Source organism: Xylocopa sonorina, chromosome 8, assembly GCF_050948175.1.
Source record: "Xylocopa sonorina isolate GNS202 chromosome 8, iyXylSono1_principal, whole genome shotgun sequence".
In the NCBI taxonomy this organism is placed as follows: Eukaryota; Metazoa; Arthropoda; class Insecta; order Hymenoptera; family Apidae; genus Xylocopa; species Xylocopa sonorina.
The window spans coordinates 3165198-3188131 of record NC_135200.1 but is presented as its reverse complement, the minus strand read 5'-3'; the positions used below and the strand labels follow the sequence as shown (position 1 = coordinate 3188131).

The 22934-nt window shown below is 33.4% G+C and overlaps 1 protein-coding gene across 7 annotated transcripts; it reads left to right on the top strand.

The window, feature by feature from the left end:
* The first annotated feature begins 48 nt into the window (after positions 1-48).
* Positions 49-22823, top strand: Shi (dynamin-1 shibire). 7 transcript variants are annotated; one of them, XM_076899732.1, is made up of 17 exons: positions 49-601; positions 1433-1506; positions 1965-2114; positions 2188-2391; positions 2466-2658; positions 2736-2945; positions 3325-3524; positions 3652-3797; positions 3869-4026; positions 6882-6908; positions 8797-8968; positions 9071-9316; positions 10523-10534; positions 10870-11076; positions 11261-11436; positions 12125-12313; positions 22629-22823. In XM_076899732.1, the coding sequence occupies exons 1-17, from the start codon at positions 438-440 to the stop codon at positions 22690-22692; spliced, it is 2592 nt and encodes an 863-aa protein (XP_076755847.1). In that variant the 5' UTR covers positions 49-437; the 3' UTR covers positions 22693-22823. The 7 variants fall into 7 exon arrangements, with proteins under 7 accessions (XP_076755847.1, XP_076755844.1, XP_076755851.1 ...); XM_076899729.1 differs by lacking the exon at positions 22629-22823 and adding an exon at positions 14958-15713; XM_076899736.1 differs by lacking the exon at positions 22629-22823 and adding an exon at positions 13557-14280.
* Positions 22824-22934: the final 111 nt, after the last annotated feature.

Sequence of the window (22934 nt, the reverse complement as noted above, 5' to 3'; positions counted from 1 at the left end):
ATGGATTTTATCTCGTGGCGAAAAGTAGGTCAGAACAGAAACGTTTATGCGCATGCTTCGATTATCGATTGAAACGTTATGTGCCTTGAGTCCGTACGGTGGATTTCATTTACGTGAACGCAGTGGCAGCGGATGATCGGCGGTGTGGGTTTCGCGCAGTAGACGAGTGCCTGACATCTTTAGTTTGTGATCCGTGCACGATCGCGAGTTCTAGAAAAATGCGGTGAAATTCGATTGCAGAGTGACGCGCCTTTGCGAAATCGGCCATTTTGGTAGTGCGTGTATCAACGAAAAACGGATAGAATCACTTCTGGCAGCTACCCTTAACGGTTGTGCGTGGAAGTGGTGGCAGCTCGGTGTCGCCCACAGGACACAGCCGTAAAACTGAGAAAAAACTATTGTGTTCCTGGGCCAAGTGAGCAAATCGCCGCGAGAAAATGGCAGGGAACACGGGTATGGAACAGTTAATCCCGATCGTGAACAAGCTGCAGGATGCATTCACACAGCTTGGGGTGCACATGCAACTCGATCTACCACAAATCGCAGTGGTAGGTGGTCAGAGTGCAGGAAAAAGTTCTGTTCTCGAGAACTTCGTTGGAAAGTAAGTATCCCGTTTTCCGCCCTTTCCAATATCTATCCGCTCCACGCAACGATTTTTGACATATCTCGAGTGTTATTAATCGCACAACCAGAGAAATATTCGAACGTTTGCCCGAAGGCGTGGCGAACTGTGCCACGTTATAATTTTTAATATCCGTCATCGTTTGTTTTAATTTTACTGTCCCTCTTTCCTATACCCCTTTAGGTTAACTATTTTAATCTATTGATCGTGACATCGAAATCAACTATATCTTTATGATTTGAGGCCGCCTACAGAGCGACCTGTCAAACCTTTATTTTTTCTCGTTGATACGATATTCAACCTTCCACTGAATTGTCTGAATTACACACGTGTAACCAAGGGAATTATCAATTTAATTGTTCACACTTTAGACCGTTTAATGTTACGTTTTATTAATTTAGCCTTATTCAATGTAATCCATTATTAATGCCAATATTAATGATCTTTTCTAATCTACAAGTTTGGTAGTAATTTCTTTCAAGTTATCTGTTACACAGTAACGATATTTTTATAGTTAAAAGCAGTTTTTATAATAGTATAAGTGTAATTAGCTTATATAATGAAGAAAAATATTCAAAACTATATTAAATACACGTAAATATATGTACATATATATACGTATATATAACATAAGTAACATAATGCAATAATATGATACGTCCCATTTTATGCGATATAGAATAAAATTAATTACTTTTGCTTTAATGTTGTTAAGTGCGTCTTTACCATGTGGGATATTTATATTATATTCTTAGTTTTATCACAATTTATCTCAATTATTATTTACAATAAAATACATTTTATTTTCAGGGACTTTTTACCTAGAGGATCAGGCATTGTAACTAGACGACCACTTATCTTACAACTGATTAATAGTACAAATGGTGAGTAATCACAGATAAATAGATTATATACTTTTTTTTTATATTATAAATCTAAACAAGACCTTCAAATTGAATTGAATTTCTAGACGTAATAATTATAAATCAAATTATTTATAATGAAACTTTACTTTAATATTTTTTTTACTAACAATAGTATAAATGATATTTCCTTATGAAGATTGTTGTAATTGTGATACAAAAGTTTTAATGATTTGATGGTTTCTATGAGATTTAATTTTAATTATCATAAAACATTAGCACATTTTTATAATTGTTGTCTATAGAATTATCATTGAACTTGATAAGAAAGAACAATAAGTGTATTATCAACTTTATTCTGAAGCTAAGTGATTAAAAATATTCCAGTGATATATCTTCTGCAAAACTATTCAAAAGGACAATACGTATATGTTTATTTTTGCACATGTTATTAAATCAATTGTTTCTTCATTGTGCAGAATATGCCGAGTTTCTACACTGTAAAGGTAAAAAGTTTGTTGATTTTGAAGAAGTACGGAAGGAAATTGAAGCAGAAACAGATAGAATTACAGGCAGTAATAAGGGTATTTCCAATATACCGATAAATTTAAGAGTGTATTCTCCAAATGGTAAATATATACATTTTTACTACTGTATTGATTTGTTTTAAAGTATTTTGAATGACGAATTTGTTTTCGCCAGTTCTGAATTTGACGCTGATCGATTTACCTGGCCTTACAAAAGTACCAATCGGAGATCAACCAGCAGATATAGAAGCTCAAATTAAAGCTATGATTTTTCAATTTATCAAGAGAGAAAATTGTTTAATATTGGCAGTAACACCAGCAAATACAGATCTAGCAAATAGCGATGCTTTGAAACTTGCTAAAGAAGTAGACCCTCAAGGTACAAATATTTGTAGATAATTAATAATTAACCTATTAAAGATTGGAGATTATTATCATTACAAATTGTCTAAGGTGTTCGTACGATTGGTGTTATTACAAAATTGGATCTTATGGATGATGGTACTGATGCGAGAGATATTTTGGAAAACAAATTGTTACCCCTAAGGCGGGGTTACATAGGTGTTGTTAATAGAAGTCAGAAAGACATAGAAGGTCGGAAAGATATAAAAAATGCTCTAGCAGCTGAAAGAAAATTCTTTCTGAGGTATGAGTCAATACATTAATAAAGATGTACCAAGTGATTCTTTAATAGAATATTTTAAATATTGTTTTGTATGTCAGCCATCCATCTTATCGACACTTGGCAGACAGATTAGGAACACCATATTTGCAACGTGTTTTGAATCAACAATTAACAAATCACATCAGAGATACTTTGCCAGCATTAAGAGATAAATTACAAAAACAGTTACTTACATTGGAAAAAGATGTCGAACAGTACAAGCATTTTAGACCCGATGATCCTTCCATTAAAACAAAAGCTATGTTACAGTAAGTATACTTTTATGTAATTTATTGTATGTTACTATCATGTTTTGCAATAATTCATTAAAATACGTTATGGGTGGAGGGTCTATGCACTTTAGAGTTTCTTATTTTTTTCTTTCCAGATTATATCACATGTTTCTGTAGGTATTATTACCTTTTTTTTTTTTTCATTTTTTGAGTTACTAACATTTTTACTAATTGATACTTTTTGGAACTAACCAAAGAGTAAAACCAAAAATTGTATGCTTATTAACATTAACTTGTTATTGGAATATTAATGAAAAGTACCATATTAATGAAAAGTACCATGACCCTCTACCTAATTTTAATATTAATGTTTAGTGCTTGTCTATGCATTGATTGAAAGGAAAATATTTTTAAGGATGATACAACAGCTTCAGTCAGATTTCGAAAGGACTATAGAAGGTTCAAGATCCGCACAAATCAATACAAATGAACTTAGTGGCGGTGCCAAAATGAACAGATTATTTCATGAACGTTTTCCATTTGAAATAGTTAAAATGGAATTTGATGAAAAAGAATTGAGAAGAGAGATTGCTTTTGCCATTAGAAATATCCATGGTAAATAATCGATAGGATATATATTAGCTTATAACTTGTAACAGCAATGTGAAGCATTATTATGTAAGAAATAGGTGTTGTAATACGGTTTTAAAAATAAGTTATTAATAATAGTATAATGTTATAGGTATCAGGGTAGGTTTGTTTACTCCTGATATGGCATTTGAGGCGATAGTCAAGAAGCAAATCGATAGACTCAAAGAACCTAGTCTGAAATGTGTGGATTTAGTTGTGCAAGAACTCGGTAATGTCGTGCGCATTTGTACTGATAGGGTAGGTGAATTTCTTTATGTCTATGATACTTTTGATGGCACGCAATTAATATAATTTATTTCGTATGGCAGATGTCACGTTATCCTCGACTGAGAGAAGAAACGGAACGTATTATAACTACTCATGTTAGACAACGAGAACAGTTATGCAAGGAGCAATTGATACTCTTGGTTGACTGTGAACTTGCGTATATGAACACGAACCACGAGGATTTTATTGGTTTCGCTAAGTAAGTTATTTGCATTTTATTATACGTTTTTGTAGTTACTCAGCAAAGTTAAAAAAGTAAATAAATACGATAGATTTTAACTCTTAATAATCGCACATCTAGCGCTCTATGTTGTTCTTATTACATTCATGACTGCAGCTACAAACTTGATGTGTGTATTTATGTTTATAAATTTCTCTAGTCCATATTTAAATAGTATATTTTTTGATTATTTGAAATACTTTATAATATAAACGAAAAATTCTATGAGTATTGTGCTCTCGTATTTATATAGAATATCTTTAAAAAATAAAATAACTTTACGTAACAATTGTGCAGTTTTGGCCACCGAAGAAAATGATATAAATATAATTTTTGTTATTAAAGACAAAAATTGGATCAGTATAATTGTTGCTAATTCTTCTTTTTTTGTAATAATAATGATTAACATTGTTTTACTAAGCAGAATTAAGGGTTAAAACCATATAAATATTATATTTATCAGCTGCATTATATTCTATATACACGTTTCTTTTACTCGATAATTATAGGTTATAAATTTATAACATATAAGTTTAAACTTTTTCTTTTTTCTTTCTTTTTTAAAGGACTTCATGAAACATTTAGTTTATTCCCTTTTTTGTCTTTAATAGCAAATAATTTAATAAAATATTTCATTTTTGATGGACAACTGTACATTGTTGATACTTCCAAAAATGTTTTTTAATTTGCAGTAATGAATTCTATATTGCATGACTAATGTAAATTCAACACATAGTATAGTTTACAATAACGACAATGTGCTTTACTACTAATACATACACAATACTTTGAAAAATTAGATTCATTGGTATCATCAAAATTATAATTTTTTTTTACAATATGAGGAACAAAAAAGATAATAAAAAAATAAAATTCTATATATACTGTTAGCTATATTAGTTTGCTTGCAACAGTTTTTAAATGTAAATTAGAAGTTATGTATCTTGATATGTATTTTTTAATTGTTATATGGAAGGATGTGTGTTCTCTAAGTGTGGGTGTGAGGAACGGGAAAGAAAGGAAAGTAAGGCCAGCAGACCCGTGCATTAGACACGGAAATGGTAGGGACAGGTTAAAACTTTTCTTATATAAAAACTGAAGCAGCAGTATAAACTTGTGAGCAACTGTGAGAGTGTTTTTGCCTATCTAACGATGTGTGTCATAGGATTGCCACATCATCCCCTTTTCAGTGATGAACGACATCGGGCTATGTGTCTATCCTTGTTTTAATGCTAATATTGATGCGTTCGTAGACTTTGTGTGACGGTAGACGTAGTAGTCATGTGTACCTTAGTAGTTGCTTCGTAGATGCGGTAAGACAAATTGCTCAAGCCGGTTGACGAGTGCACAGCTGAACCGCGTGATAAAGCAGTCGTATACTCTGCTGTCCTAGGATGGCTTGCGTGTAACGCTCGTCGCGTTCTGCTGTGACATCCTAGCGATCGGCATTCTGCTCGACTGATATAGATACGACATCGTAGGAGAGGGATTGGAAATTCAGCAATGTTGCAACTATATCCGAGTCCGTTCGATGATAATACTTCGTTCGAACTGTTGTTGCTGGTCTGGGTTATCGCATGTCGTTGTTGCTTATTTTTCTCTCTTGCTGCGTGTTCTATCACGTCGACTTGTCAGTAATAAAAGGGTGCGAATTCTGTAAGTGTGAGAGAAGGGAAAAGGTAATTCGAACGAGAAATGTTTTCCAAGTTTGCTAGTGAATCATCGGCAAGACTGCTTAGTAGATCCGTACCTTATACACGAGAATGGTAGTCAGAAAGAACGAGTGAGAACTTGACTGTGAGAATGTTGTGCGAACGTCGGAAGACCGCCGCAATATGAGATACATATCAAAGTATATAATATACTTTATACCGTATTTTCCTGAAATGAAGTATCACAATTGATACTACTATAATCTACATTTCAAAATATATTTTACATTTTATATTCATTTTATATTCATATTTTATATTCATCATTTATATAAATTATATTTATATGGCTATTGTAACCAGGTGTATACGGTATATCTTATAATCAATGCATGCATTGCTAAAGTCAGTTTCCACTGCAAGCTTTTAACTAGCAGATACTGTTAGTCTACTTTGTTCTTCAAGGCCAAGGCACACATTTCTAGTATCATTGATAAATAGTAGAATTTACTGTTATTTTCTCTACTTCATGTACATGGATATGACACTTCGTGTCATATATGTTGTCATATTAAATTGTATTCCATTTACATTTCTCTTTTTTACAGTATGCATACTTTTAACATATTCAATTATTTTTCTGCGTAGCAGACATAATTTTTATTCATTTTTATATTTTGCTTATTCAACACCAACATTTGGAAATTTTCGATTCTTGAACATGACGCGAGAAATAGGTCGAGAAAAAAAAACAAATCAGAAATATTGCTGTTTTTAGCAACTTTAATTTCTATTGCGTACAGCACTTTAATATTCTACTTTAGTTTTTATGCCCCCGTGAGAATTATGTTATATGATTGGTAAGAAAAGATCTATGTAAATATGTTTTTTTTTTTTTATGTTATGTGGTTTAGAATAATCGAAGTAAAGAATAAGTATCATAACACCCCTATAAAATCTTTCATGTCATAAAGGGTAAGGCATACTTTGTATGAAAAATTGTCGTTGATTGTCAACTATGTTTGAAATATCTTCAAATTCAATTATAATTGCTGTATTTAACGAACGTATGTCTTTCCTTGAATTATATGGCATATATTATACATATTCCTGATACATTTGTTTCCATTCATTGATACTTTATACGTCACAATTAAAGAAATTATTTAATTATATCGGCAGCGCGGCAACCAGTAGCCATAATGCAAGGTAAGAATTATAAAGTACATTGGAACAAAGATTTACACTACATTTTTCTTCCTTTTCCATTTTTTCACGCTCTTGATTTTTTATGCTTATTTTTTTATTTAACTTTTTTCTAGCTTTTAGTTTTATAACAAACAAAATCCATGATAAGCAATACTGAAATCATTTCCCATAGAGTAACAAATTCAGACCTATATTTTTTTAACGTATTTTCAATCCTTTTTTCTTTTTGAATGAAACCAAAATATATATATTTTTTTATTATTATTATTCAATATTTCATTATTAATTTATTTTTATAACATCATAAAAAATTAGTAGTGTTTATACATATATGTATATATGTATACACTTCTCTTAGATCATAAGAATGGCACTTAAAATATATTATTCATTAATTTATATAATAAAAGTGGGAGTGATTTATAAATATAAAGAAATGAAATTAACTTTTATCAGACTTTGTATGTCATACTATGCATAAATTATTATTGAGTTTTCCTTGGCTATACTTTTTATCTAGTTGTGTATATCGTAGAATATGGTCATAATTTATCGAAAATTTAAAGATTTTACCTTCTATATAGTTGCACAATTCAAATGTATAATCGAGTAGATCATTCATTGCCACAGTCATTCATGAATACATACTCCATATATCGTATATTTCATACAGCGACATCAAATTTTAGTTTCATCACTTCACATGATCTCACGGTATGTGTAATATCTCTGCTTCTGCAATTCTTCATGCATTATGAACTGCAAAAATATTACAGTGTTGATTAAGTAGAAATAATAACGTGTGCATTTACATGTTATAAGTCATGTTTGACTGCATATCCAAAATATAAAATTGTGACTTAATTTGAAGCTGTATGAAAGAGTATGTGCATGGAGTTGTTGTGGCTGTATGTTATAATTCTTATGTGTAAACTGAAGCACATTAAAAGGTAAAATTGTTCTTTTATTTCTTCTAACAAATGAAAGTTTTATTATAAATAAATTACAAATCAGAGAGTCTACAGAGTGTCCCAATAAGTAGTACGACATATTATTAGATCAAAAATAAGAGAATGACACTATATAATATAACATTACAAATGCATTAATTAAAAAATTATAACAAAAACAGCATGGTTGAACATACATGAAAAAATTAATTGTTGAATCTTATGTAATAAGTTTTTTGTTGATCTTTTTTTATTTTAATCAATATATCATAGATTCTTTGTATCAATTTCTGATGAGTACTAATTCCTAGCCAGTAAATTTTCTTTCAAAGTTTTCCAACAGTAATAATAAGTCGTGAAATGTTTAGGAATTTATGTCACCAAAGAATTGATGCTTCTTGGACAAAGAATTAGTACTCCATTATTTTGGTATTTTTATTTTAACATTAAAAAAAAAAAGAAACATTTTTATCAGCTTATATAATCCTACTTTCACAAGTAAAACATTGAGAATGTCTTATACAAAAAATTTGGGATATTCTGTTATCTTTCGATTATCATTTTCAGATTATTAATTGTAATTGTAAGTCAAAGATACAAGGAGCCCATGTAATGATCCTCTGTATATTATTATTCTTTGGTCACGTCTCGTTTTAAACGTTTCTCGTGTTAGAAAAGCACATGTGTTTTCAGAAATTTCATTGTTTAATATTAATTATAATCTATTTATAGGCATAAACGTTGAATTTCAACTTATATGAACGTTTGTGTAAGTTAATGCAAAAATTATTGCTAGATTTTTACCTTGCTAGATTTTTTTATATATGACAGACTAACTAATTTTTTGTGGCAAGTCGTTTATAATCAATTTTGTACATGGGTATTCAAATATTTTTCATTATATGACATTTCATTATACATTATACCTTATGTTGCAGTGCTCAACAGTCTTCAGAGAATGCTGTTAAGTCTGGTCGTCATACATTGGGCAATCAAGTGATACGCAAAGGGTACATGTCCATCCATAATTTTGGTATAATGAAAGGTGGTTCAAGAGATTACTGGTTCGTTCTAACATCGGAGAGTATTTCCTGGTACAAAGATGAAGAAGTAAATACATTTTTTTATGTAGACTTGTGTATAGAGTTTTATGATTGATTCTCTAAGTGTGTTTAAAAACATGCGAATCGCATGTATTATTCGTTTGTTTAGGAACGTGAGAAGAAGTACATGCTCCCTTTAGATGGACTGAAATTACGTGATTTGGAACAAGGCTTCATGTCCCGGCGTCATTTGTTTGCTTTGTTCAATCCGGAAGGCAGAAACGTTTATAAGGATTACAAACAACTCGAACTCAGTTGTGAAACGCAAGATGATGTTGATTCATGGAAAGCTTCTTTCCTCAGAGCTGGTGTATATCCTGAAAAAGCAACACAGCAAGCAAATGGTGAAGGAGAGGTATGTTTATCTTATTATACAATTATGAAATTGAATGTTATGTGTATCATTGGTCATAAAAGTGTGCATATTATAAATTTGTCACCAAGTTAAAATGACAATTTTTTCACAAAGATTTTGTATTTGCTTGGGCAATGGTTTTGCTTATATAATATATTTTGTTTGTATAATAACGTTGTTTTGGAAGGTTTCGTATATTAAGAATTTTCTTTGTGATGCTGATTGCCCTTCTTTTACCGGATGATTTTAAATCTTTGGTGTTTGTTGCTTGTGTTTTGCTAATTTTATGGTTCGGCTCATGCCACAAAGGTAAATAAGTTTGTAAATAAGGTAAGGTTTGTAAGGTAAATAAGTTCGTCCTAATAATTGTTATTTTAATTTCATGACTTAAAATTATTCCTTGGTTTTCTCTTCTAATAATTACCTAATTGTGAAATAAGTTTGAAATAGAAATAAAGACTATATTGTTGTGTCCAAAAATTTTTATGACCAACTGCATACATGTCTATATTCAATGGATAGTATTGTATGTTGAAAAGTCTTATGAAATATGTATTGAATTAGAAGACTTAATTGATACATTGTATAATGTCTATTTACAAATCAGTTATTTAACTGATTAACATGATTAAAGGAAAATAATATTTGTTACCATTTGTTATTTTATGAACATGTTTTTTATTATATTTATTAGAGCAGATTATTTTGATTTATTATAGGACAGACTGCGGGTGAGTTAATGCAGAAAGTTTTTTTTTTCTTTTATTAATTACTTAATTATTTACTTTGGTTAAAGAGAAACATTATTCGTTTTTTGTTATTGTATCGACATATATATATTTTATTACGTTTATTAGAAGACATTAGAAGAATTTATTAGAAATAAGCTACTGGTGAGTTCTTATGAGAAAAATTTAATTTAAAAATACCTTCTTTTTTTTATTTTTAACTGTGTGGTGGTGTGGTGTACTTATTGTGCAAATGAATGGCTATAATAAATTTGTGTTTTAATTTTGTGTTCAATACAATAACTGTATTGCAGGAAATTGAGTTTTTGCATTCTCGGAAATATAGTTAATTTATTTATATGCATTTCTAATGCATTCTGCAATTTTTACGCCTGTTGTATTTCTCAAAAATTAACTAAATTCTAATGTTACGTTTACACAATTATGATTAAATTTTTTGCCTTTTAATCAACTAAAGGAAGGATACGAGGTTGGTATAATTATTAAAAGTCTTAGATATGCAAAACACATCACACTTACACGAATATGGAACACCTCCACTCAGCTCTGCCTTTTATATAATGAATTCGGCGTCGTTACTGAAATATTATATGCTTTGTTGTTGGAAGTATTTTATTTTCCTTTCGCTAACAACTTTTTCAGCTTAAACATAAAGTCAGTAACACTTTATTAATCATTATAGTTATATTTGTCTGCATTTTCTATGTTTACTGTATATAACACATCTCAAATATAAGACTTTGCATTATTTTTTCGCTTAACAAGTAGAGTGTGAAATTTACTATTGTCATAATAAACTTATAGGGCGGAGCGGAAACTCAGTCATCAATGGATCCTCAACTTGAGCGTCAAGTGGAGACTATTAGAAACCTCGTAGATTCGTACATGAAAATTGTTACAAAAACGACTCGAGATTTAGTTCCAAAAACAATTATGCATTTGATTATTAACAACACGAAGGATTTTATTAATGCAGAATTATTGGCACATCTATATGCAAGCGGTGATCAGGTACCTATGTTTTTCTGCTTTTATTATTAATCTTTCAACAAAGTAACGATATACCCTAGGAAATATCTTCTCTTTCTTTTTTTGTTCTTTCTTATTACTTGACATCTCATACCTGTTCAAAAATATGTGATAATTAAATTTAGTTACACAATAGCAGAAGCAAGTGACTTAATGCATATTATAGACTTCGATGATGGAGGAATCACCCGAGGAAGCACAAAAACGAGAGGAAATGTTGCGCATGTATCATGCATGCAAAGAATCGCTTCGCATTATTGGAGACGTTTCGATGGCGACAGTCTCCACTCCAGTACCGCCGCCTGTGAAAAATGATTGGTTGGCATCTGGTGAAAATCCAAGGTAACAATTATGTTATTATTTTCATTGTCGCTTACGCATTCAACTAATTTTGTACCTTTCAATCTTGTACTGCCTGCTTTTGCTTCATACACTTGAACACCGTTGAAACAGTCTTGGGTAAGAGCTACTACGTTTACTCTATTTATTATATTTTTTTTTCCATTGGAGAAAATCCGAATTATTATTATTTGCATATACACTTATTATCATGCTTTGTACTTTTAGTTGAAATATGAAAGTTAATTTTTTACTCACAATTTTATTTTTACGCTTATGCTTTATACTATTATATTAGAAAAGTCTCTCGACAATGTGTTTATTGCCTACATTTGAAATCGCTTGGTGTAATTGAATCCTTTCAGTATCTAACCATAAAACGTAGAAATCTGAGCTAGATATCAATGAATACAGCGAAATACAGTTTTTGTGAGAAATAAAGTAGGAAATATTTAATTCTTTCAGAAAGTTAATATAATAATTAAAATATTCAGACATAGCAGAGCGACTTTTTTAATGTATTTTGGTTGAAACAAAGTATCAAGTATCAGTTAATATTCTAAATACTATAAGCGTGACTTATTTTGTCAAAATTCGATTCAATACTTTTACAAATGGAAATATTATAATTTTTAAATACATCGCAATGGTAAATTGAACGGATATGATTTATTTGATGAATTCATTGTAGGTTATCACCACCATCTCCTGGTGGGCCAAGACGTGGAGTGACACAGCCACCACCTCTTTCTAGTAATCGAGCACCGCCTCCAGTACCGATGGGTAGCCGGCAAGCACCGGCTATTCCTAACCGACCAGGACCTGGTGGACCTCCTCCAGCCCGCGCTGCACCTGGCCTACCTCCTCCTCTTATACCATCGTAAGTAGCAATAGCTTTACATAATTTAAGTAACAAAGGCTCAAACGTATCCAAGTTGAGAATGCCTTATTAATACATTATTTTAAATTAAAATAAAACAAAAATATATCCAATACATCAGGTTTCCTTATTTTAATACAAAGTTTTCTCTATGACAAGTGATGATCTAATAAGTTAAATTGGGCATTAATTATATGAAAATGTAACACAAAATTGGGTGGAATGTGTCAAACTCGTCAAAACAAAATAAGTATGTCGTTTGAATGATACGACGTTCTATAATTAACGTCATATAGAGTGGACTTTGTGTTAAAACAAAATAACAAACTTTGAATGTGTTAGATAGTTCATATTTTATTTCAATTTAAAAATGTGGCATACCCAAGTTGGATAACTATATAACAACAATGTACCTTGTGAAGTATAAAAACTGGCAAGATATCGTGACTTCGTAAAACTAGAAGGAGCTTCGCGTGTCTCACTAACGAGTTAGTCATTTAGAAATTTAGCAATTCAAAATCTCCTCTCCTTTTGCTTTTTCGTTTGCTTCGTCGCTCGAACCACAAAACAAAAGAAAAGGAAGAGAAAGATAAGCTTAAGTTGTGAGAAATCTCTGCTCCAATAATAAATAATTAATTGACACCCCAGAGATATAAAAACGAGCAAACAAGAGTTTAATTCAAATCCATTCGAACATACCACTCGAGATGCGAAAGTTGCATAGAACTGATAAATAACTTGAAACAAAAAGGCAACCCGAGAGGCTCCAGCGTTTAATTCTCATCGACAGCTCCGACTTAACTTTACAAAATGTTTCTTAAATAATTTCACATTTTTATGGAAATAAATATCAGATAAAAGAAAATAAATATAACCAAATAAGTTTAACTCTGCAAGCAATAAGAAACGTGAAACTAAATTGGCAATTTATACTTTTAAAGGTCACTATATCTTACCGGTTACTGTAGTACAGAGAACATTTACAGAGACAAATAGTTTGAGACAACCTCTGTATGCATTATGGAGTATCTTCCAATTTTCGAGTTCTTCACAAATATTGCACAATGACGTACTGTCGGTTTTGTGTTAAGGTAGTCCTGTGTCTTAACAAGGTGGAAGTCCTTTTTTATTTTTATTCCTAATTTTCACTAAAATAATTTGCAAAGAGAGGAATTTGCAGTCGCTTGTCCTCTATAGCTTTATGTGATTGGGGCTTTGGTGCTAACTTCACTTTCTATTGCAGGCGCCGACAATAAGTCTTCGCACTAATTCGCCTATTCGCTACTAATTAATATACATACATATAAATATATATATATACACACTTATTATACATATATCGATTGCATCTAGTCAGTGTACATTTTACACGAACGATACAATTTCCTAACGCTGTATGTTTTATCTAAAAAAAATTACGAGTTATCGACGTTAATTAGGGGTGTGTAATTTTGTACAAAATGTAAGGCAACTTGTGAATATTTGTATTTAGTTAGAGATTAAGAAGAGCTTCCAGCAATTGTGGCGAGTGGTTTGTTTCGTAATTACGTATTTATATATCCAGTACGAATAATCTTCACAATTGTTATATTTCGTGGTCCAATTATTTCGTAAGCACGGCCAGGAGATCGTCATCCGTACTTTTGATGTGGTTCAATTTCATTTCAAGCAATATTACGAAATACGTGGTATTCATTTTCCGAATCGTTCCGAGGGAAATCTACACGATCTCGATGTAATAGCTTTTGCACACCTCTAATTAAAACTTCAAGTATCCACGATACATTTAATCACATATTACAATAAGAAAGAGAAATTCGTAGAAAAAAATCACACTCAATCGAGCCAGACGAAAAATAAATAGGTAGAACGACGTTTGTTTGATTGTAAATTAGTTCGATGGAATTGTACATGATGCCTGTATATACAACTAAGAACGTTGTAAAATAAATGGTCTTGGGTTCTTATGTATGGTGATGGATAAGTACTCATTCGCTTACTAACAGCATGACATTTTTTGGTCGCGGAATGGCAAAAACATCGATCGAAACACATTCTCAATCGTTCGCAAAGCAATACTTCGTTCAACGTACGAATAGAAAGCGTCCCGTAGACGAGAATCTGATACGCAGGTACGCGATAAGCCTTGGAATAACGTGTTTTACTTGAATGCTTTTAATCTCATTGCTTGCTCACCCAGTCTCTTTCATTCGATGATACAAGTTTCATGTAAAAAAAGAAACGGAAACAGAACAATCGGCTTGAACGTTGTCAATTATCAATGAAGGACGAACGTGTCGGTGCCTGCATTGAGACTATTTTTTGGCGAAGAAATATATCACGCTATCCGGATCGTAACGCGAGCACTCGTTGATAGAAGCGAGTTTCTACGTGGGTAGTAGTAGTACATCGATGTAAACCGCATTTACCTCTTTCACGAGCCACGCGAGATTACACATACCTCTTAGGACATTCGAGGATGCACGGTATTATATAGTTTAAATTGTAGTGCATCGCCCAGGATCGTTAGGTTTAAATTATCTGATATATTAATCGAACTCTATATAGTATTATAGTAACTGTTAAGGCATTGGAAACAGACGAGATCTGTAGTAAAAGCTGGGTGTCCGTGGTGTATGTTTAGTCGCGGGGGTGGTCTTCAGCAGAGGGTGACGCAAGCTGCGACGCAGGCCGCTGCTAATGCCGCCGTGAACGAGCTGATGGATGCATTCAAGATCAAGTAAATAGACTGTTGCTGTCTCACATCTTTTTTTTTCCCCTATATACGAGATATTCTTGCCCTTTTTAACCACCATAGACAATTATTGCGGGTACACTTGTTTAAATTTTACGTTAAACTGTAGATTGGTAGACTGTTCAGGGTTGAAAGAAAAAAATGAACACTAATTCGATGTTTCGCTGTTTTCTAATAGAGTATGTCAATAACGATTTTTAAACCTGTTATAATCAGCTTGTTTTTTTTATATCTTTGCTAACTTTCTCCCCCTTTCTCTTTTTTACTGTGTGTTTCTTCCTTTCTTCTGCATGATCTGAGAAATTGGATCAAGCGCAATGATGATGCCTTCGAAGTTATCTATCGTTATTCGACATACGTACGCGAGATACACATACTATATACATATAAAAAGAAAGAGGAGAACAAGCCTTCCGTGTTCACGCGACACGTAAGAGACAGAACTTATAACAGAGTATTTCTGTATATTTGTAAGATGCCTAATTTCCTCCGTGATATCTTACATGTATATTCCCGTTATCCTCGTTAAAGTGATTAGCTGTTGAAATGAAATAAATGTGCATTTACGAACAGTAGAGTAACCACGTGTATTGTGTGATCCCAAAAATAAGAAAAAAAAATAAAAAAAAAACAGAAAAATGAAACCATACGAAATTGAAACTCGAGATCTGACGTGGGTGTGCTAATTTAACCACGTTTCGCATTTCGATGCTGACACCAAATCTGTCCTCTTGCTAATAGACATTTGCAAGTAGGACGAGCTTTAGATCGGTATATACTTATATCTCCAGTGGAATTATATCCTGGAAAGTCTACCAGAACCTTACGATGTGATCAATGATAGTTTCGTACAAGCGAAATTCCATGAAAAGGGAGAACGCGTGGAATGTCGCGTAGCGTTTACAGCGAGAGTTCACGTCGACCGCTTGAAAAATTCGAAATTTCCATTAAAATATCTAGAAATGTCATGCTGTTGAGTAATTACTGTTGAGAATTGCGAAACGCTCGTTTAATCGATTTCAGTGTTGGTCATTTCCAACTGATGATAGCTGCGTTACGTCGAATAAGTTTCAAGTTGTCATAAGTATTAATTTCGTGGCGAAAATATAGACACAACACACAAGCACACATATACACTGTTCCTCTACCTCTTGAGATGCTCACCACACTTAGTTTCAGTTCTAGCCATTAACATTAACAATACTGTACGAAAATATACCACGCGTATTAGTTAATTCCTAATGAGATATTAACGAGAAACGAAAAAGAAAAAAAAAGTAAACCGTGCTCAGACATAGAATGTGATATAGCGTAGAGTGCTTCGAGGATTTTGCATGAAAATCCTTAGTCGCGAAAACCCTCTTTCTCTCTGGATAACCCTAACATGAGCAAATTGACGGTAATGATACCGGATCAGAATAATATTTAAATATATTATATGTATACATAATATAATAGTTCATCGTATGCTGTTACAATGTATGTATAATGAGTGTATATCACGCAACGAGCGTGCCAAGGATCTGCGCATTGTATTTCAAAGAGGTACCCGTTATTTCTTATGATCCTCGACAGACCGCTTGGCAAATTGAATTAGTTGTACATGTAAATACGTAATGGAAAGAAAAATATGATAATAGCCTCATGTTCTTGTAATTAAACATAAATCCACGACGTGCTTTCGTGGTTTGCGTGGCAAACATGTTCCCAATGAAGTCCAGAATACTGCCCACGCTGTACATTATTTAACACTAAATAAATAAATATATATTTATATATATATAATTTGGGATAAGATTGTATGGAAGAAAAATTGTCTAATTAAAATAGCATTGTCTACAGAATTGAAGCTTCGATTAAGATTAACATTATTTTCGAATAAAACGCTTTTTGAAAAGTCACAAATTTCTTATACGCGATTTCCAAGCTTTTTTATTCTTTACTTATTTCTTTTACAAGTAATGAAATACATGTAACTAAGATTCCGTGGCTAATCTTATCGTAAATAATTTTTGTCAATTCTCTACTCGCACCTACCGACAACACTATCATATCTCGCGAGCTGTATTTGCGCAGTGGTCGCGTTTAATCCGAATTGTACTACGTCTCGTTGCTTGTACTTCCGCAGGTATATATATTTATGCATTAATAACATAACAAATAATTAGCATTTACGCCCTAGTGGTGTATGCGAAAATCAAGGATAATCGAGAAATGCAATTATAAAAGGAAGGAATGGAAGACAGAAAAAAGAGTATTTTTCGTTACAGCAAAATGTTGGAAGTCTCCCGTGGATAGACAATGACTTTAGAATACCGTTGACATCGGACACGCGTCACTTGCGCCTTTCCTGGAAAGGAAACGGAACCTCGATATCGTGAAACAGTCGAAATTCAGCGAAACACGTTTAACTTATTCGTTTCAATATTCAGAGGAGCCTAACAATGTTAACAAACATATGCACTCCACGTTAAACTTTCCGTTCAAACCGTTAAAATTCTCATTGCAGTACAAACTCCCCAAAAATTAAATTTATTGCTTTACCGTATTATGTATCTTAAACTCCACACTCTTTTCTTGATAATTATGGTCTTTATGCTATTGTAAAAAATTGTAAAATATATTCCAGAAGCAAAACTATTCAGTTATGAAGCATGAGACGTGTACGTCAGTCCAACACGGAACGTGTTAACTGCTATCGTTCCACCATATGTACAGATGTATTTATTTATGTCATATCGTTACAATAATTACAGTAATTGAGAACCGCGACTTTTCGCAGTATTCATCCAAGTATCGTTCGACGGAAACGAAAATCGAGATCACACATTAAGAATGCACTCTCCCTCTTTTTATCTCCACGAAAGCACGTCGCATCCGCGAATGAAATTATCGATCGTTAAATTCTGAACATGAGCAGCTTTTGAACCATAATTTGAACTCTTCATTGGATACTCTAAACACAAATAACTAACCGTTGTGCCCGAAATGTATCACGTACGTTACAACCCCACGAAAAGATAGGAGAGATTACAGGACACATACACAGACACGAAAAGAAGGAAGAACTTCTCACGAGCCATACATAATTGGTATTAATGTAATGTTATTGTACAGATATACATATACATACATATATATTATACATACGTATATACATATAGCAATTGATCACTTTATGCACCGTAATGCCGGAATTAAGTAGATGATACGTTGAAATCACAGGGATAACTGTGATTACGATATTATAATATAATTATTATAATTAATATTATTATGATTAACGTTATTACATTGTATACCGTATAAGATAAAAGGAGAAATGATGTTGTCCATTCCGATAGCGTCTCGCAGTTTCCTGTCCAGTAGATTGTGAGACTTTTTATTTCTTCATAACATTCCGTACATTTAGCGCTGTTTCTTTTGGAACAGATCATTCTCGTTACGAATATTTAAAGAGACGATAGAAGTGTAAGTAGATGTACGAACCTCGTACAAGGCGTAGCGTTTCCAATAACACTGGGCGTATCAAGTAGCAAAGATATAAGGTCGTTAAATGTGTCCAGGTTCCTTCGATGTTCGTCGACAGTATACCCAACAGGATTCCACCCTTCGAATTCATTTAAACTTCCAATCTTTTTATACTTGTAAATGTTTTCGTGCAATTGTAAAAGTTAACGTTCCAAGCTCGTCGAATTAGTTTCTGGGCATTCTGAAATTATAAAGACTCAGTTAAAGGTGAATAGAATTTCTGTAAACATACATTCGAGTTCTACCGTTTCAAGATTACGGGTATCTCAGGCGTATATAAAGGCAAGCGTTGTTTTATAAAAGAATGAAAAGAAGCAATTCGAGCGTTGATTATAATATACGATTGGGTGGAATCTTCATTTAACAAATGTTACAACGAAAGACGATTACTGAAGTAACTGTGATGATTAGTAAGAAGTGAAGCTTCACGGGGGAATCTCTTCATGATTGCCTCCATTCGATGTTTCTTTACGCTCGTACAGTCAATTAAGCGATCACTCGATTCTTTTGTTATAAGAGAGGAAATAGGAGAGAGATGTACCCTTTAGTTTCACTTTGTATCGTGTGACCTGTAACGGTACATACCTTGCGCATCGAGCCTAAAAAGACAAGACGAATCCCCCAGTTTTCGTAAACTAGTTCCAACGGAAGTAGGGCTAACATCGTTCTACGATATCGTCAGCGCGCTGTTTAGAAATCGAAGGAATGCACGCGGAAAAACGATGAAGTGACTCGCATTCTCACGAATATAGGACACAATATTGTTACCGTAGCTAGGAGTTGATCGTCCAATCGGGAGGTGAATCTGAACGTATCTGCGACGGAACAGTTACTTAGTAGCCACCGGGAAACGTAACTTGCAGCCTGACAATTGTACAGTACTCGATTCATGGAGTATCGATTGGTCTGAATTAAAGATTGTATTTCTTCAGCATATCTTATATACTCATTCCTCAATACCCACCTGTCTCGACATCAGTTGCGTTCAGATCGCTTCGTAGCTCAATGAGAAAGGAAGAGAAAAGAATACGTCGACGTGAGATATCCTGTTTACACAACAGATTATTATTGTTACACATGCTTCCATCTTAAAGCGTTGAAACCACACACGGGGCCAGCTTCTGTTCAACACTCTCACTGCAAGACGTCGTATGATATCGCGTAAAGATCTTATTGCTGTGGAGGTATTAATTCCGGCACGAAATAGAGACTCGAACCTCCTTACTTCCTTCTACGCTTTGTGTTGTAACCGTATACAAATTGTTCGTGAAACTATTCAAACGCCTGTCATTTGCAGTTTTTAACAAGTTAAATAGTCTGCGTCTAACACGAAAGGATATCTACGCAAAGAAGAAAGATAAGATTAGATACATGAAATTAGAAAATATTTTCACGATCTGTAGAATGCATAACGAACGTTCGAATAATTTTCCGATCCACTGTATCTCTTGTACTATACGAGTTCTCAAATCATGCGTGTCTTATTGTTCAACGAATCGGATAGAACCTTTGGAACGAAAAGTCTTCGTTCTAGATTGAGAGTGTTAACGGAGTTTGCTCAAGCAACGAGCACCAAGTAATAACCGAGCGGAAAATCTTCATCGAGAAAAATAAATTCCAATTTCGCTCGCGACAAGGACAGAGATGAACAAAGACGAATACATGATTAATAAAAATCGATGAAAACACGATTCGCGGTCGGATGCGCCGTCATTATTTTTATGTTAATTAAAACAGATTCAGACGGTGGGACGAATTGTAGTAAAGTTCTAGTAAGTAACCTACGTGTCATCAGTGGACGATGAACACTTGATATAATGTAAATCGAGAAATTGAAACGAGAATGTTGAAAAATATTTAAAAAAGAGCTTCCCGCTAGTTTCTAGAGTGGTGAATTTTTCATCGTTTTTATACCTGTTGCAATACTTGATTTTTATAGAAACATTTCCTCCTACGGCGTTGAATTTGATCGTCGCTGGTTCATCCTCGGACATTCCTTAATACGAATGATATTTTGTACACGAAGCAAAGGAAACATTGACGGGGTTACTTAGTGGAAGTTCTGTATGAATTGTGCACCTCACAATTCACTATATTGTAATATCGAGCGGTATATATATATATACATACACTGTTTTACTTCAATATAAATGTGTATATAGAAAATAACATGTTATAGATACAAAATATATATATCTATAATCTATATAGATATATATAGATATATATACGTATGTGTACAAGAACAAGAATTCGGAGAGAAGCGTGTTTATTATCTGACGACCGGAAACGCATTTCCGCTGGGGAAATTAGTTGCCAACGGTGAAATCAGCGTTCGATTTCTGCGGCTGTACAGTGTTCTAGTTGTACCGTAATAGTTATACTCGATGTGTTATACACTTAATCGTTTCGATTATCAGTCACCGACGAATGCCATGTTTTTACATGTTCCACCGATTCTTTTCTGATTTTCGCTTGAACCTACATGTACCGTTGCGTGCAAAATAACAAGCATTATTTTTAATAGAGAATGTGCGAGAATTGCCCTGATTGTCCCCGCACGCTGGAATGCGTATTCGCGTTCTGCGTTACACGATTTGTCCATTTTTCTCTTCCATTCGTTGAAACCTTTCACCCAATATCTCTGTTATCCCTTTAACATTTTTCTCCATAAAAGCATCCAGGATTGTACCTCGTGAAGTAATACACATATTATATATGTACGAATCAGTTCAATTTATATTTATCTGTATCCAAAGGACGTTTGAAGGGACTTGATTAAAAGTTAAGATCGAATGAGAGATGTCGAGCGGTTTGTAAATTCTATGAAGAAGTGCAAAGGGGAAACGGTCGTCAGATATTGTAAAATGAACGTCCTTTTTATACGTTCATCTTCTTTGCATGCGTTTTTGCTATTGCTTGAGCATGTTGTGCAGATCTTTAATCCTTTTCTTTTTGTTTTTGGCAGATCATCATCCCATTCGCATTGTCTTTAATTGTATCGTTTATTTATTTATTATTATTAGTACAACTTATTTGTACACTCATATTACACAACCATTCACTGTGTATTTCCATCACTGTTTTTTGTATCTGTTCTTACTGAAGACACGCAGTGTGATCATTATACTTCACATGTTTTGTCACTCATATTACTATTACTTCACTCGTCTCCTGTGTTACAACATAAAATATATATTCTATATTTTACATAAAATATATTCATCCGCATATCATGATTTAGAATAGCAAATATTAGTGATAACCAATTAAATTTGTTTGTTTTGATCTATCCTGTACAAGTTTTGTCAAAAATTATAAGAAAAAAAATCGATTTAATTGGTCATCAAACAGTTACGTAGCCCTTTAAATGCGAAATGAAGCATTGAAAGACAACGATGACGAAGAAAGATTGGTCCGAGAATTTTTAAATCTCAAGATCTCTCTAGCAAATACTTCTAATGTCTATTTTATTCTCTTCTATTCTATTCCGTTCTGTTCTACTAAAATTGTAAACACAATGTTAACCACTCCAGTACAGAAACACAGTTTTATCAATATTGACGCTGTGTTCTTAGAACTGCCAATTTGGGCAGTGATCACCAACAGTAGACAATGTCTATGCAGCCATGGTTTCTATCCAAAGAAGGGATTTATAAAAACACAGTACGCTATCTATTAATATATTCACATCCACATCGTGATACTTACTCTGGAATAATTTAAGACAGATTATTTGAAATCGAAATTGGAAGCTTTCATAGCGACTTGTTTTTGTGCGATCTTTGGCAAGTAAGTTCAATACACTACGAAAATTCTACTGCAGACGTACGAATTGATAAACGTGAAACCCAACGAATTTCGCAAATTTTCCAAATCAATGCGAGTTCGCATTCGAAGGGCGAAGTGTTGTAACAAGTTGTCGCAGTCATTCGTTCATCGCTTAACAAGTTTTAAGAGCGTACATCACCGCGTCTCGGACGCGTCGGGCAAAGGGCACCGACTACTTAATCACTGTCTGTGTTATAGGCGTCCCGTACCCAATATTCCTCCCCGAATTCCCGAAAGACCGTACTACGGCCGCTTAAACTGAGCTAGTCCATGAAGAGCACACGACACCTGTGCCCATCCACGCCCGAGAGTATTCGAAGAGTTTCGTTCTGAAACGAGCCGATGACCGATGGGGGACAGACGGGGAACGAGCTCATGGGGACGCTAAGCTGACTCGGAGAGAGGCGTCACCCACAACGCTGTTTAGCATGCGGTTCTTACCGGGTGAGAGAGAACGATCTCTCCAGGATCCTGGTCAGGTCCTTCCCAGAGATCTCTGTCCTC